We start from the raw sequence: 18111 nt of genomic DNA on the forward strand, positions 1-18111 counted from the left end.
ATGAATGTAAATAAATAAGTGGAATCTGAGTAAAAGCTTGTTTCATCCATTAAATATTATAACCAATGCTTTATTTTGAATATGTTATTTGCAATATATAATATTTTTGTATATTATGTACATGTAAATTTTCCATAAATGCACTAACACCCACAATTTAGTAATTAATAAATGCAGTATTATTTTAAAAATGTGGACATAATTTTTTTAATTCCAAATAAGATAATATGATACAATAGAAGTTTTAATGGAAATCTAGACAAGGTACGATTTCAACCATTTCACCGGACGACAGATTTCCTCTTTTATAAACACTTTTCGCTTATAAATAACCTGTCTTTTGCTTTTACCGTTCGGTTTGGATGCCGACGGTACTCTACGAAATAAGCTCTCTCCATCTCACCCCGCGTCTTTCCCACGGCTATGTTCAATATTTAACCGCGATCGGTGAAAGTGTAGACTGCCAATTTCGTCGAGCATTTCTAACTAAAAATAAACTCCGACTGTCCCGTTTTAATTCCACCTTTCCGTATTTCCATCCAATCCTCCGTCTTACTCTCCGTCTACTCAGGGAAAACGAAGAATTATAAGGTTGATCGGAAAGTTCCGTCACTATATTTTACCTGTTACGTTTACGAGCAGCTTTCTGGATTTCTACGAAACGCAAGAACCTTAATTCTACAGGACGTTTCATATAATTGGATTAAATTCTTGTTTCAAAGCAATAGAAGATGGAAAAGAATTTTATTAAGCAAAATAATATATTTTCAGATAATGTATGTGTCTGTTGAGAAAATGTAAATGTTTGGGAGATTCGAAGAATATTTTTCTTCTTCCTCTTTTTTAAGCACATTCTGAGATAAATATTTTGCATTGAAACATATGAATCTTACCTTTACCTTCTCTCCATACAAACATGATTTTCTCGTTGAAGATTATGCGAAGATCAACATGTTGCACATAGTTGAATTTGTTTTGTATGAGCTATAAAACTGTTATGATGAAAATAGGTTTGTCCTATTTAAAAATATTTCGATGACATTGAAATCTCGAGAAAAGTGACCTTGAGAAAAATTGTTTATCTATCACCACATTTACCCCTTCGGACCGGATATTTTCTTCCTATGATATTTTTGCCTATCATAAAAAATAACCGAGATACTTAAGGTGGTCAGGTTAAGTGAAATACCCTGCATATTCTTATTATTTGTAAAAAATTCTTCTACTTGACAGTACTATATATTTTTTAATATTTCAATAATAAGTGTGTAGAATTCTATAACGAGGAAGTAAGTTAAAAAACGATAAGTTGAAAGACAGTGTTAATGGATCAAAATCTTATTGAAGAAAAAACCGATTTCTTTTCTCAAATACATAAACGAATATAACTTCCAAACATCCCAATACATAAAATGTTCCACTTAAATTGCACATCTAAACTATTCCTACCGCTATTCAAAATGCAAGCAGACAATTAAGAGAAATGTGTGTAGTTTCAAAATGTAACGGATAACGATTAAAAAGTTTACTCAGTGTTGTCATAAAGACGCTAAAAGACGTATTAATACATAAAAATGTAACCCCTGAAACAAAATAACTTTCTACTTACGAGTATATATACTTTACTCCACTACAAGACACCACGTACAGTAAAACTTACTATCCTGCATGCTGATATCTTCAAATGTTTTATTCAACCTAAGCAGTTTGCTTTTGCAAAGTCTCCAATAATATATTACAGTGTCAATGTATGAGTTAGGATAAGCGTTACATTATAAATAAATTAAGGAAACAGAGTTATCGGTGGAACTGACTGCCGATAGTTTTTTGTTTATTTTTAATGTCAGCAGACGATGAGGGGCTGGTGGCCACGTACAGTTTTTGTGGGGCATGTAGGTTAGGTGTGTGTGTGTGTGTGTGCGCGCTTGTAACGAGTACCTGTGTGAAGACAAGAGAGTCTTCGCCAGCGAGTGTAAGCGAATGGAATAAATTAATAGTTCAACTTCCCGTGACAGTCATCCGCTCTGTTATTCCTACAATATTAATTTTTCTCCAGCCCATACAATTAATTTCATATCCTTTTTTCCGGCAGCCCGAAATTTCTCATAAATATAAGATAAGGTTGACCTACCGCTGATAAAATTGTTCAACAGTACGCAGGCTTCCTTCTCGCGCTTCAACGACGTGTTTCGAGTTGGGTACCGGCGTCCGAATCGAAATAGAACAAGTGCGGCTTATCGGTTGCCGCGACCCAAAATCTGCAAGACAAAGACCGGGTCCCTGGATGTTTTCAAATGGGGGAAGTTTAAAATACAAGAGGTAATAACTGTGGTATATATATATAGAAATCGTGAAGATACAAACGAACAGCTGAAGGGATCAGATGTTGCCTTGGGGTTGATACTTTTAAAACGAGAAGGTTAAAGAGAACTTTTGGAGTGGAACAGGAGAAGGAAATGGAAATGGAGGGTAAAATTAAGGTTTTCGGGAATACATGATATTATGCTGGAAATTCACAATTTCAGCTGTTCTGCGTTAGAGATATTTTATAATGTTTATCACTAATTCTTCGATCAAGAAGCGTTAATTGCAATGCATGCATTTTTATCGATGACTTATAGGATTATTTATTTTATTTTCAATGGATTTTTAACAATAGTAGTTCAGTTTTTATTAATGTATCTATATTATGTATTTCAATATTTCTTTTTCATTAAAAAATAAATTTATTCAATTTCAATTATCTAAGTCCTGTCTGTTTTTAAATAAAATCACTTATAATTTTTACATTCATAAACTCCAATCCACTCTTCGAACTCCAGCATATTTCATTTTTATTCTAATTTAAGTACACAGATCCACCGTGCCGTTATATCCATATGGACATGCAAATGAATATGTTGACTCGAAGGAAAACAACGTTCTCTCTCCAGCGACTTAACTTAGAACAATATAATGGGAATATATTGGGAATATATTAAATAACTCTGGCATAATTATTATAGGTATAATGGGTTGGTGGGTATTAAATCGTCATCGATAAGGGCGCAAATGGTTTCCCCCGTTTCCTGAAAACAATAAGGATGCAATTCGCGGAACAAAAGACTCGCGAAATCTCGCGGACAAAAGACGGAACAATACGTGTCTCCCTTTTCCGTTGTATCAGCTCGGGCAGCGCGCGTACACGCTCCTATCAGCGCGGCTACACGAGCCTGCAAGCGACCGATTTTTATTCCACACTGGAAGAATTGGCGATAACGGCCGCCTCGAATCTCGGTTTCGATCGATGCACCCCGTTCCGCTTAACGGATGTTCCGATTATAAATCGATTCGGATTGTGTATGTAGAATGGCTCAGTTAAAAAAGTTAATTTTTTAAGAAGAATAGAAATAACATTGTAGATATAATCTGGACGTGGGATACAATTGTAAGTAGACTGAGTAGAATTATATTTTTATGTAGTATAAAACAATTTCTTAAGTAATAATGTAAATGTAATATAAAGAAATATTTTTGATAGGTAAAGTATTCGTTTTACTCAGTAGAAATTATAACCAGTGCTTTACTTTCGATATTTCATATAGTTAAAATTTTTTACTTCAGTATGCACATTCTGTATGTATTTTGCATTTTCAAATGTACCATAAATTGCATAGAAATTTGAAGTTTAGGTATGATAGATAATGATTCGTGAAGTTTGGGCTGTAAATATAGAAATAGATTTAAGTAATTTGATGTTTGATTAAATTGAAGTTCGATGATTGTTTGAGGAGAATGAAAATGATGCAAAGTTATAGGTTTAATCCGGAAACGGACTATAGTTATGATAAAAGTGTAGTTAGAAGAGAATAAATAATAGATATTGATTAGCGAAGTTCGAATTATGCAGAGGTTAGCATAAGTAGTTTATCGAAGTTGCTTCAGAAATTGTATTAGGAGACTCTAAGTATTAGATATATGTGTAGTATAGTAAGTTATAGATAATACAGTTATGATTATAACAGGCAAGAATAAAAATGACCGAGTTTATGCAAAAGGTACTATATGTATTGTTCTGAATAAAATTTGGTAATGTTACCAAATTAAGATGTCTAAATGTTTTTACAAAAGACAAGTTTTTATAATGTATATAATAACTTGAATACGTAAGGAAACGTAAAAAACAACGTAATCTGAACAGGAATGGAACTGAAAATTGGACTAAGTTTAAAGATTTAAATATTTGAATAAATTTAGGTGTATAGTATAATTCTACAATGAAAAAGACAATATAACTGCAAAAATATGATAGCAATAAAATATGTAAAAGTATGTAAAAATTACATGCAAATTCCCGTGATTTCAATAAAGTTGATAACGATTCAAAATTTTACGTGCAGTACCTGGTCATTTATAACAGTAATAATATTTCAGAGAAGAAGTAAAAAATATAAAAAAGAATCCTGAACACTTTATATACATACCATAGTTAAAATAGATGCCGTTGAAATTGGTAAAAATAATAAATATATCAAAATCTTAGTAAACAATATAATTCTTGATATTCTGTTGTGTATCTATTTGCTGAATATTTCATTACCAAACTTCCATTTTTCGAAAGAATCGACTAAATATCCAAAGAAACGTAAAAATATTATTAGACAGGCTAATGAATGATTATAAGTATAATATACAATAATAAATATATATTTCTAAAATACTTACTGGGCTTTAATACAGGTATCATAACATTAACACCAGAATTCCTGACTTGCAAATCTACACTCAAACATTAATACATAATTATAGAATGATATGATAAAAATAGACCTATATCCTATTTCAATATAAGTCAATAGGAATTTTGCCAAAGAGCACCTGAATACTTTTCCAAAACCTATATAATCTTTCTCTTCTTATTAAATGAAATTTGGTAATTCTAGTGTTAAAGCAGATCATTTTGGATTCAACAGATCGTGACACGAATATCTCTGTACAATTCCTTTATTACATTCAATGATACACCACAGTTACATACATTCATTCAAGCATAATGTACGCCGTTCATCGATACGAGTCTAGCTCGCCGAAAGACTCCAAGAAATTCTTTCTCCTTCTACTCCTCTCACCCTTAAAATCGGGATTCCGCTTCAACGCGGTTACCAGGAATTTGCATTTCTAACTTCCGCGAGAACTTTTACCGTGGAGCCCGGATCTTCTCAGTGCTCCATGCGTTCCAGCTGCAGCTCTGCATCGCGAGACTATAACTTCCGGCAATTCGCGCGCGCCATCACGTCGTCCATGCGACGATCTCGTGTCTCGATTTCCGTGCACAAGCGCATCGATGAAAATCGCAAACGACGATCTTTCACCCTCGATTGCGTCACAGCCGCGTCTGTAGCGTCGAATCTTTGCTCGAAAGACCGATCTGCCTAAAGAAAAGTACGCAAATTGCAGATCTCTTTCTCCCTCTTCCTCGATTTCCGTTCTCCGGATTTGAATCGGATTTAATTTGATTTCTTGGTGTTTGCACGTGCAACGATGCAAAGCACACAGCGAAAAATACAAGCGCAATCGTTAAAATGGATTTTATCTTTATAACAAGAAGTGCAAATCGCAATCAAGATCGTTCTTGATTAAATTTTTATTTCCGAATATTTTTTAACGCGTTTTTTTTTCTTTTTGTTTCTTCTTTTTTTTTTTTTAGTACAAAAATGGAAATGTGTGATTCTTTCGTAGTATAGCTTCGGTTGTTAAACGATTACAATTTTCAAAAAGCTTTCGTGTGTGTGTGTGTGTGTGTGTGTGTGTGTGTGTGTGTGTGTGTACGTATATACATATATGTATGTATGTATACACTGTAAATACTCGAAAAAGTGAAATTCAGCATCAAAATAGGTCGCGCTTAGAGAGTATAGGAGTTGTTAGTGTTAACATCTACTTTTTGGCCCCGCATTAATGAACGAACTCGACGTTTCCTGCGAAACTGTTGTCTATGTGTGTGCTACGGAAAATGTTCGAAACTTGTTATGTTCGACTATAACCTTCACTTCGCATTCTTCTTTCTTTTTTCGGAGTCGGATAGCAAACATTTTAGAAAATCGTTATGTGTATAACTCTTTACGCTGTACCATTTAATATTTAGCAATAATATATATATTGTTTACTGAAATGTATATTATTTTACTATTACTTTTATTTGCTGAATACCTTGATTAATGTTCTAGGATACAGAATTCTTCATAACAAAAATATAAGCCAAAGTTTTAAAAAGAAAAAGATATTTCAACTCTAAACCACAGATATTTAACAATGATAAACAGCTACATATATTGCCAAGATATTGTAAGTAGTCAAAAGAAACATCCACAAATACCTAAGTGTTGCAGAAATTATATTCCTAATCTTGGGGCATCGTCTAATTCACGTAATTTAAATATAGAATAATGCTCGGAGTTATTTTCGTAAATCGATGACTCATCGACATATAGGTACCAGTACTTCTAATTTTTGCACGGTATGTCAAACAAACGCAACCTTTGTCGCCTATTGCTCGTCGACGGGCTCGAGCCTAGGCTGTTTTTTGCTAAGACAGTGGTCTTGTAGTGCCTAAACCCTAGCATACGCACACAGGTGTGACCGTGTTTACGTGGATCGCGAGTTGTTTTGTCAAACGTCAAAGCGGAAAAGACGCTCTGAATTATCTTTGTCCGACGTGCAGCATTGTTCAGTCACTTTTGCATCACCAGCGTGCCCCATAAACTATACTTAGCAAAATTTTTCGACTGCACGTTCATCAACTGACTGCAACTTTTGTTACGATTTGCATAGTCGAATATTGCTGGCCTTATCCTCGTGCTTCGCAGTTCCAGTACTCCAACTCACTCGTACGCTTCACGTAGTATGAGTTGTATTTGTTTCGATTGTCAACTGTTCATTAGCTCTAAGCTTTATTTCTCGTATTCACATTTCTTTAAATTTTGCTAACGTGTTTGTATACTTTTACTTGAAATCTTTCGATCGTAATATAGCTCTCTTTGCACCTATACTTTTTCGTTATTTCATTGTAGTCGCATTTCGTTGTGATTTATACGTTATATAAATTGGTTTAATCGCATTTGACATTCTGCATCATCTATCTCTGTACCTTATCATTTAGTCAATTATATTCCACACCAACAAATTAATTATAATATATAAATTTCTAATAAAACTCTAATTTATTTATGTGTAGCTTTATGTTTCTGTTATTTTTTCTTCTACAAGAAAACTGACTGCTACAATTAACAAGTTTCGAGCAATTTCCATATCCGTGCTTAATACTGTGCCCAGCGTTTCATCCTTGTGTATTCATGCAACACGTAGAAACGAACAGAAGACGAGAAAATGAAACATTGTAGAAATTGAAGGAAAAGAAAGAATAAAATCTCGAAATGTACACGCGTATCGTGTACACTGGAACGAAATAGTCAGCTTGAAACTAAATCCCGAATTGCTTACCGACGACACCATAGTCGCAAGTCGGACGGTTTTTGGCAATGTCGATGGAAGTAGCTGAAAAACAAATCGTATCGATAACTCGAAGAGATCTTGGCACGGTACACGAACGCACACATAAAACAAAATGCGACTGGTCCATCGAATTGTGTTTCCAAAAACTTGGGAAACGTACAGGTAAGCTTACACGAGTTTACGAATCGATCGCAGTCTAGCTTTCTTATATTCTTCGATCGATTTAAAATAGACGATGCTTCGATGTGTACGCTAATATATTTGTTATATTATATGTAAATGACTCTAATAATTAAGATTCTTTCACAAAGACGCATACGTGAGAAACATTCGTGCGAGTCGGTCAACAATAATAAAATAGCACACAATTTAGAAGCAATAAGTGCAGAGATTTAAAAAAGGTGATTTCGGAAATTGACGGCTTCCAATATTCGATATCCCTGGCGAAGAAATTGTTATTGACATTAAAAATTTTCAGATTAACTGTTTCAACACAACTTGTCAGTTCTTGGTTGGATAATAATGAAAATTATGTATCTAATGTTTCTTTTATTTTAGAACTTTTTTTCGGTTCTAATAATATGGAAAGATAAACAACAGAAAACGACAACTTACAATTCTGAAATTCAAGGTAATTACGAGTATAATAAGTTGTGTGAATGATTTTTATATAAAACAGTCGACAGGCAATAAATCAGCTTTGCTTAGCTTATTGAGCACTCGAAATCTGCAAATTTCTGAACTCCCGTTTTTTAACTCCCTGCACAATATCCCGAACGTGATAATGTGTAGAGGGCCAAAGGAACATTTCTCACCTTCGTCGCTGGAAACGTTTCATTGGCGCAAGTTAGCCTCTTCGAGATTATTAATATTTACGTAAATATCAGAATAATATAAACTGCGGTATTCTGTGTTATATATCGAGATATTTTCGCATCACGCAAACGTGTGTTTCCATAGCCTATATCTCGACAATCAGCAGTGCAACACACAAGCTTCCATCAAGCAAAAATTTCTTTGAAGCATTTCTCGCGAATATGCTATGTGGATCCATAATAGATTTGAATGAAATTTTTTTTAATAAAATGGAATGAAAAAATTTGCTAAATAATCAATTAAAAGTGATACTGCTAAAATAATAGGGATTAAATATTTTATATATCTTATTATTATCCATCTTATTATCCATTAAGTTCACTGTAAAAAGAAAATATTGAAATTAGACAAATCAGAAGGTTAATAAGATATCTTTTAAATTACTTCAAAAATTCGTAATAAAAAATGAATAACTTGAACTTCAATAAAAGTACAAATCAAGTATAGAAATCGTTATTTTTTACTCTATAGAAAGGTTTACAGAGAAAAATTTTTTACTTATCGATAATAATAATAATAAAATAAATTCTAAAAGAAGACAAACTTATTGAAACTGTGAGTATTTCAATTTAATATCTTCGAATAACAGTACGTTAGAACCAATTTATAATATTGAACTTTCCATCTTTAGCACGTTCAGTGTTACTGAATTAATAGTTTTCGTATAATAGTCAGAAAATTTTTCAGTTTCGAAATATATTCCATTCAGTGTAATCCATTCGCAAAATAAACATTAACGAATAAACCAATATTTCAAATCAATATTTATTATTTCAAATATAAAAGCTTAAACAAAGCTTCAAAATTCATGTTTGCAAAACACTGAGCATGTTAAGGACACATACAGGGAGTTTCAAAATTAGTAGCAAGATTTATTCTGCTCGTTTCGAGAGTGAAGGATGTACCATATACGTAATGAATGGTCGAGCGCTTCACCATACTTAATAAACGTATTAGTGAATAGCTATTCCAAACGTTCCAAATCTGAAATATAAATTATTGTGGAATTTGAAATCATTATAGCCCAAATTTCGAAATAATTTCGTCTAAAATATGAGAAAAAGTTTTCCAATATCTAAAAAATCGTCATATTCTTTTATCTTGTATGTTTAAGTCATAAATGACCATAATAGTTCAAATTAGATCTGAACTAAGCTACTTAGTTTCATTTTATAGAGATATTAATTAGGTTATTAGATACTAATTAAGTTATATATATAATATAACAGAAGAGAGAATACATCCTGAAACTTCAAAATAACGTCACCGTCAATACTATATATATAAAAGGAAAATACTCGTAGTTGTTGACATAACATAAAATCGTTTTGTACCACAAAAAATAATCCAAAGCTCATGAATCGACCAATATAAACTCGCAGAAGCATAATACAAAAATGATTCCAACCTGCATGTTAATATGTAACAACCATGTATAATCAATTCACTCTCGCAACGAATAGAAATGCAATGGAGATAACGAACGACAGTTTGAAAAGCACTCTCTGTAGAAGCCTCGAAAGATCGTCAGCTTGAACATCGATCGTGAAAAGCGGTCTCGAAACGCGCACACCTTGCGCGCGCGCGCGCGCGCACGACGACGCTCGTTTAAAACGTAACATACGCAACATCATGTTCACTTGATAGACGAGACAAAACGAAATCACAAAACGGCGATACTCACACCAAGCTGGTGTATACTCACACCGAGTATATTAACAGTGACGGTTCTAACGGCCGATATGTATGTTGCAGAATTTACATAACTCGATTCTGAAAAGAAACATTAGCAACAATGTAGTTGTGGCTCCGATATTGTTATTCACGGTTCGAGATTGATAGAAGAAAGGGCGAAGAATTACAGAGAAACAGTGAAAAGAAAAGAGAAACGGAAGAAAAAGAGCGGTACAATGCGATAGATAGAGAAAAAGACAGGGAAAAGGGGGATAGGAGCGAGAGAAACATAGTTGTCGGAAAAAGAGGAAAGGAACAAACACTATTCCCGTCAGTAGAAGGGATGGAATTCCTCAGATATTTACATAATTTCATATAGCTTTGTAAATTTATTCCGAAACGTCGCCAAATCGGGGCGCCGCGTTATGTAAATTAATTCATATGCTGGATAACGATTTTTAATCGCGTGTTAAACCGACGATAGCGAGCCATCGATGCATGCGCCGTCGGAATCTGATCGATTGGAAAGCCGGTGAAATAATGGTTGACGCTTTTTTTCTTTTGATAGACTGGCCGCGATTTCACTTCCGTCTCAATGATAAATGAGGGCGAACGTTATTGGAATGCGAATCGTGAACTAATTTTGTTTTATCTCGGTTTATCGCAGCGTTTTAATCACGGTATAATTTAATTAATTTGAATTATCGATTTAATGAGAAGAGAGCAAACGAATAGAATGACAGATTCTTGTTATGAAGGAGTTGTGTAAGAAATGAAGCTTTCCTATTCTTTTATTTATTGTACGAAGAAGGATACTTAATGAATAAAAAGTTATTGCATTTTTGTCTTGTGAAAGCTATATGATAATATAATACAATACATTTTTTAATACTATATTTATTTAAAATACAGAGCATAAAGATCATAGCTGCATTGAACATTTTATTACGCTTAGATTTTATTTATATTTATTTTATTTATATAGCATGTTCGAATATTTTTATCTCCAACTGAAATTAATAATTGCCTAACAATTTTGAATAATTTATATACCACGGAATAAAAATTCACACATATGTATGTTCAACGGTCAATGAAGGACGAAGACAAGAAAATGTTGATATATCATCAGAGTCACGATTGTTGAATAAACAAACATTGAAAGTTCCAAGTTACGAGCTTAAAACCGATAGATTGTTATCATCCCAAACAAATTCTAGTAATAAACAGGGAGGAATTCACAGAATGGGTCCGCAAATTGCAGGACACGCGACGATTACGTCGAATTCTTTCATGCAGAAACGAAGCTGTGTATCTTGAGAACCTGAAGGCCGACATTATGTAAATTAATTCGCTTATCGATAAATACAACCTTCTCTGTTCTTCGACGATGGAAATAGAAAAGACCCTCAATCGATACACCGAAACGAAGAGAAGCAAAATGCTTTCTGCGTATTAAAATTTCAGAACACGGAACATTGAAATTCGCCCGCTCAATTGATCAAACTAAGAATTAATTTTAGTATTCTTTTATCGTTCTTTGAACACGAATAAAAATTTATTTTTAAAACATGATTGTTTCAGTTACTCATGAAAAGTGGTAGTTCTTTGTTATTTATGATACCTGATCACATTCTGGCAAGGAAATATGAAGATTACTCGATAACAGATCTGACTTTTATTTGAAGTAGTCGTTACGTTAATAAAATTCTACTTTTCACCTAACTAAATATTCTACTTTTACTCATTTTCGTGATCAGAGCATATAGTTCCCTATAACGTTATACTAGGACGATCATGTATAGGTATATTATATCGTAGAATTCTTTCCCCATTTTATTTAAATTCAAAGTATAACTAACGGTATAGAAAGAAATTTAAACAAATAATAGAATAAAAGACAAATCTTGGAAATAAACATTTTACAGAACTTAAAATAAAAAAAAAGAAATTATGTATAGAATCTATTTCATCATTCGGTATCATTGTTTCTACCCTCGTTACATCGTAAAGTAGTTGAATCCGTAATAAGTTCGAACGTAACGCGAAACTGGGTGAATCATAATCTGTTCCGTTTGAAAAAGTGGATTCGCGGCTAAGACCTGGAAATAAGCTTCTCGTTTATAAGCAGGATTTCTATGGTGGACAAAAGACGGGAGACCTGGTGAAAATTTAGGTTAACTTTCGATATAGAACAACCGACTCGGAGCCTTCGCACGAAGGATCCGACGAATCCTTGACCTATATCCCTTAAAACATCATATCGCCATTACGTGTGCCTTGCACACAAAAAAACTGTACGTGCATGTGTGTGGGCACGTATGTACGATGGTCCTGGAGGATGTTCAAAATCACGGCAGATGCATCTACGTAAAGGACTCCCGTTTCCTTTTTGCTGATAACTTTTGCCGTTGTAAGACCGGTCACGGTACCGACGAAATTCGATAAAAGTCCAGCTAGAAAATTTCGTGGCTGGCATACGACGAAAGCACACGAAGCCCGCCACTTTGATCTTGTGACCTTTAGAAAATCGGATTTCCAGCTTCGAAGACATTTTTTATACGCCTCTTTGGCGAGACGTTCCCTATCCCCTAATACGCTTAAGGCCTGAAAAGACTTCTTTTGGTCTTTGACCAGCCTCCTTTACGTTACGAGAAAAAGTAATTTACTGCTTGTTTGGTCATTCGAAGAATTTTATTTATTATTGGAAGCTTTGAGTAAAAATTTCTTCATCTATGAAATTTGGAATCGAATGAATTTCTTGTTCGTACTACTTACTTTTCGTTCCGTATCTGATTAGAGCGAGAAATGCTGTCCCGATCTTTCAATGTGTAACCAGCCTTCTTTTCACTACGGAAAAGAGTAATTTATTGTTTGTTTGAATAAAAATTTGTTGATCTTTGAAGTTTCAGAGATTTGCTTATGGAGTCTGATGGAAGAAAAATTTGTTCATATTACTTATTTTTCTTTCGACGTCTAAACGACAAGCGCTATTTTGTTCTTTCATAGATAGCAATATCGTCTGAAGTTAAGTATGGCAATTTGTTTACGTAGCTCGTATTTGACTTTTAGCTTCTGCTTTCGAAAGTCATGTTTTGCGTCCATTTATTCACGTAATTCATCTGCTGTTTTCAAGATCAAACGAAGAAGATTTATATCGAATATGTGTTGAGATGACATGATACCATTTTCATCATTTCAAATAATTATACTGAATAATGATTGTAACGTATCCCAGATCAATTAAAAAAATAATATTAATACATTGGTAATTCTGTGGATATTGGTAAAAAACAATAAAATGAACGAAATAAGAAATCAACATCATTAATATAATTTTACGGCTATGGGATAACATATCGATTTCAGACAGTGCGGTTAATATCAGTATTTTTATTCAATATTCAATATTTTTCCAAGTTTCTCAATACGATATTGAAATAGTTTAAAATACAATCGATTTATGTTATCTAATGAAACTAAAAGCATCCTACTCAATATGATGTTCACTACACGAATTATTTAAGACTAGGAGAGTATGAGTAATAAGGCATTAAAAATTTGTTTAATATTGCAGATAAACAAATATTATTTACAGCATCATTTGAAAATGACATTAATTCATAATTTCAAATATACTTATTCATATATTAAAGTTATTTATGGTATTACAAATAAAACCACCAGTTTTTAAATCATTTCCAAAATAATGCACTACACAAATTAATCTCAAACAATTGCAAAACACTAAAATTAACCACCATACTATAATCATACAGAATATATTCAATTTCAACCTTCGTTAAAATCAGAAACAGTTCATACGAATGACAATTACGCAGATATTAAAACTCGTTTCTTACGTTGGATATTTTTACCTGTTTTACGAACAGCATAGAGCTTAGACTACCGAAAGTAGGTTTTAGGACGTTTAAGGATTGTGTTGAAATGCTTACGTTGCCGGTTTGATGAGGGGAATTGGAACCATCTGGAAGAACGTACACGTGTTCCTTTCTTTTTCTTCTGTCGTGGGTGAACACGAATATCTTGGTAAACGGTGCTTTTAAGAAGCTGCAATTAAGTTGTATTCCTCGTAGAACCTTAAACCTCGCTTAACACTGGCAATTTACCTCACTTATGAACGTTTCTGATGTTTTCGCGAACATGCTGACTGGAATTCACGTTTAAATTCACCCTCGTGTTAGTACGCTACGTGGAACGCGATAAATTAGAATCTTTTCTTTCCTTTTTCATGAACTATTTGTTCAGAATTCGTAGATTTGACCCAATTTGAGAAAATGGAGATGGAAACGATACATTTAAACTCGATTTAATTTTTCGCGAGTAGCTGAATGAAATTGAAGTGAAGAGAGGAGGAGTTGTAATAGAATTTTATACACTTAACACTTCTTAATTTAAGTTTAAGTTTAAGTTTAAATTTAACTTTGAGTTTGGTGAAATCAGAGAGAATAGATATTACAGAATATCAGTAACATTATTAAAACATTAAATCAGGATATGAAAAATAGACACTGATAATGAATATCTAATAGAAAGATTAAATATCCATGAAAAGAGAAATATAAAAATATAACACGATCAAAGTTTCAAATTAAAAGCCATACTTTTAAAGAAAATTAAGAAGGTATTAATATATCTTATTTTATTATTTTTTGACAACAATCCAGCTGTTTGTCAGACGTGACCTACCCTCAGCCCCTACTCGGATACAAATTATTTTATGCTCTGCTAAACAAGCGCGTATACTTTCTCAGCCGGTATTCCATTTCAGAATTGTACGTCCCTTATTTGTGTTCCACCAGCAGGATGATTCCTCGTAGAGTGCACCAATTTTAACTGTGTTTTGCTACAAAATTGTTCCGACTTCCAACACAAGCTTCGGACATTATGGCTCATTTATCTTCTACTGTGTAACTTTGAATAAATTTTCGAAGGTCTGACTTCCTTGACAATGTCGGAATACTTTCAATGATTCAGAGATGCTTACAGTAGCTTATATTCACTACAGTAATTTAGAAACAGATATGAACGACTAGTAAATAAAGATTTTTATTCGAAAAGGCATTGTTTGGTATGGTAGCTGAGAGAATGAGCAGTCTGGCTTTATTATTAATAATAACTTATTGTAATAACTTATCATATAATTCAGTATGGTAAATAGGGTTTAACGTTAGTTATTAGCGTGGGTCGAGATATACGGAAATAAATGTAAGAAACGCTTTTTGTAGGAAAGACAGAGCTCTCTTGGTATTTTTATAACACGGAGATGTCTTGGGTATATTCAAAATTAATGCAAGTATATTTCTGTAATAATACAGGAATTTCGTTACTAACGAGCGTTTAGTCCTTTCAATGAGTACCACGAAGGTTCTGCTATTGAAATGGGTAAGTTGAAGAAAGAATCATAGGAGTTACATCATCGAAATTCAAGGTTCTTTGAGAGCTAAAAGCGTCAAGATCATATCATAGATTCATTTCATAATTATGGAAAATCTTTGAAATAATATTGTAGGTACTTAAGAACACGAGGTGATAAAAATATATGCACATAAAATAAATATCATTAGTACAAATAATTAATATATATTGTATAATAGTACTTATTCAAAGGAATAATATAATGGTATTTATCTAAAGTATCTACGAACTGAAACATTAATAGAACACAAATGAATAAAACACACAATATTTCCTCATAATATAAAACGAATAACAAATGACATGGTGGTTCCCAAACTCCGTACTTAATATCCAATGCGATATCATAAAAATAAAACTAATTGCAGATTAGAAAAGATTCCGCTAACGATGCAGAAAGTAAAAGGAAAATATTAAATAATTCTACCGGAGGATCTCCATTTTCCACGGTAATGAGCTAACCTTTCCTCTCAGGCGGAACCAGCGAGGTAGAAGATGTTCTGGGAAACATATCGGCCTTGTTAAATTCTTCCACGCAATATCATTCTGTTGAACATTCTGCGGTTTCCTTGGATTTTCCGTAATAATGCGATGCACGTAGAGGCCAAGCCGATTGAAGGGTGACGAATAGAAAAGGAGATATCGAGGGATGGAAAGTTGAGATAATTACTTGTTGAGGAGGTCACGGTCCGATAGCAGGTCCCCAATGAAACAAGAAGTCTGGGCTCGCGAACGAAACTGATCCCGAGTTGGAAATAGTCCAGAAACATTCGGCTAATAACAACTATCGACGAGATCTTTTATTCGCCAATGGAAGTTTATTCCATTGGTAAGAGTAATTTTCCTTGTGACGGCCGTCTCGAAGATCAGCTCGACTTTCCTGTCTTTTCATTCTATTCGTTCTGTTGAGATCGTTGATGAAATTCCGTTATGAAAGATAAGGTAATAACTTAAAATGATTAGGGGGAAAAAGATCTAAAAGAATATATTGTCTTTGAGTCTCCCTAGCTTCAATATTTTTTAATCGATTTTTTAGTTGATGCACAATTGACTTGATATTAATTTATATACGTTATGTTGATATTGTATTATCACTTGTTTACTGTTTTATATGTTTTTTTTTCTTGGATATAGAAATGATATATGAATACAATGCAAAATGTATTGAATTGATGCATTGATTATTATAATTAGAATGTAACATTAATACACGCTGGAAATGAGGTTTTATGAGTAATATTTTAATAATGACATCTAAATTTTCAAAATGCAGTTTCATTTTGTTGCTGCGGTATTTGTAGAACATTACTATGTTCTCTTTTCAATTAATTGGGGAAAAATAGAGACTTGCTACACTAAGCAAAAAACTTATGAATGTTTCACACATTAATTATATTATCAAACGTGTTACATGAAATACAAGTAGGTAGAATAAAACAATATATTATTACAATATTGATATAATTGAAATAGTTTATACTTTTCTTACCCAATTATAAATTATAATCATTAGTTTCTCAGCATATTGCTAAAATAAGTTCAACAAATTAGTTTTACATATCATTCACACCATGAAGCAACCTATTTCTTATCTTGAACATATTTCTATATTCACTTATTTAATTACAAAACGCTAAATGTTCAACTCTTGTTAAACTACTCTACATATATAAACATTCAAAGCAATTATAAATAAAACAATAATCTATCAGTTATTACTTGTATCATCGTTAACAACAATTTTTCGTGACATCGCGCGCACAAAAAGAAACAGATAAGATTGTCTCGCGGATGAATCACGAAAAACAGTAGGTGAGAAATGTAGGTACTTGGAAGCAGTTTGGCGTTACATAAATATCTCTAGAAGACTTACGACGCTAGCGACCGGCCGCCCGGTGGAAATTAACGGCGTCGTAATGCGAAACAAACGACGAAAATCGAGGAATATCGTGGCGAGTACTGTTGTTCGCACTATCGAAAACGTATTTCAACGATTGTAAATTTTCTTGGTCCTCTCTCTCGAGGAGAAGAATACTGTCCGGATTCGACTATCGCTGACCGTTGACTAGTCCTAATACTATGGTTATTATACACTTTCATAGAAAGAAGAAACCGTTAAAATCCCATTTAATTTTTTTAATTTGAAAAGCAAGATCAAGAGTGTAGCATCGTGGACAAAAGGCTTAAGAGATATCGGGTGAACCATAAACAATGTCGCGGGAAAGCCGAAGTGCCGACAGACCCTTCAATGTGCCGTCGGTCCTTCAATCGAATAGTATCGTGGAAAAGACCTACGTGATCCTGGTCACGAGCGGTAGCTGAACTCGTGCATGGTGGGTCTAAGACAAAAGAATAAAAAGATGCTAAGGGAGAAAGACGAATTAACAGTCAGTATTAGTTGAGAAGTCAGAGAGTGCGAACTGCGTTGTCGAGAGAGTGTGATCCGCGTGAGAGAGAGAGAGAGAGAGAGAGAGAGAGAGAGAGAGAGAGAGAGTGAGAGCGCTAGATCTGTGGTGACGAGAATTGCAAATTAATTATTTAGTTGTCTAAATTATAGTACGTTATTGTGATTAGTTGACGTTAAACAACCATCGTTTCCTGTTTAGTCAACAATCCATTTATTGGAAATAA

General features: G+C 33.4%; 1 protein-coding gene across 7 annotated transcripts in view; it reads right to left on the bottom strand.

The window, feature by feature from the left end:
- The window catches only part of LOC126919432 (protein tipE), a 65357-nt gene that overhangs the window by 12665 nt on the left and 34581 nt on the right, over positions 1-18111 (bottom strand). For 2 of the 7 annotated variants that reach the window (XM_050728741.1, XM_050728744.1), the window contains 2 exons: positions 10052-10140; positions 4966-8688 (listed from right to left, as the gene is read on the bottom strand). The exons of 1 other annotated variant lie outside the window; for it this stretch is intronic. In XM_050728741.1, the coding sequence (XP_050584698.1) occupies positions 10098-10140 (43 nt within the window). In that variant the 3' untranslated portion in view covers positions 4966-8688; positions 10052-10097. Of the gene's footprint in view, positions 1-4965; positions 10141-18111 lie in introns of those variants that run through there. 4 more of the 7 variants (XR_007711614.1, XR_007711613.1, XM_050728742.1 and 1 more) reach the window with 4 other exon arrangements.

This window comes from Bombus affinis, chromosome 8, assembly GCF_024516045.1.
Source record: "Bombus affinis isolate iyBomAffi1 chromosome 8, iyBomAffi1.2, whole genome shotgun sequence".
Lineage (NCBI taxonomy): Eukaryota > Metazoa > Arthropoda > Insecta > Hymenoptera > Apidae > Bombus > Bombus affinis.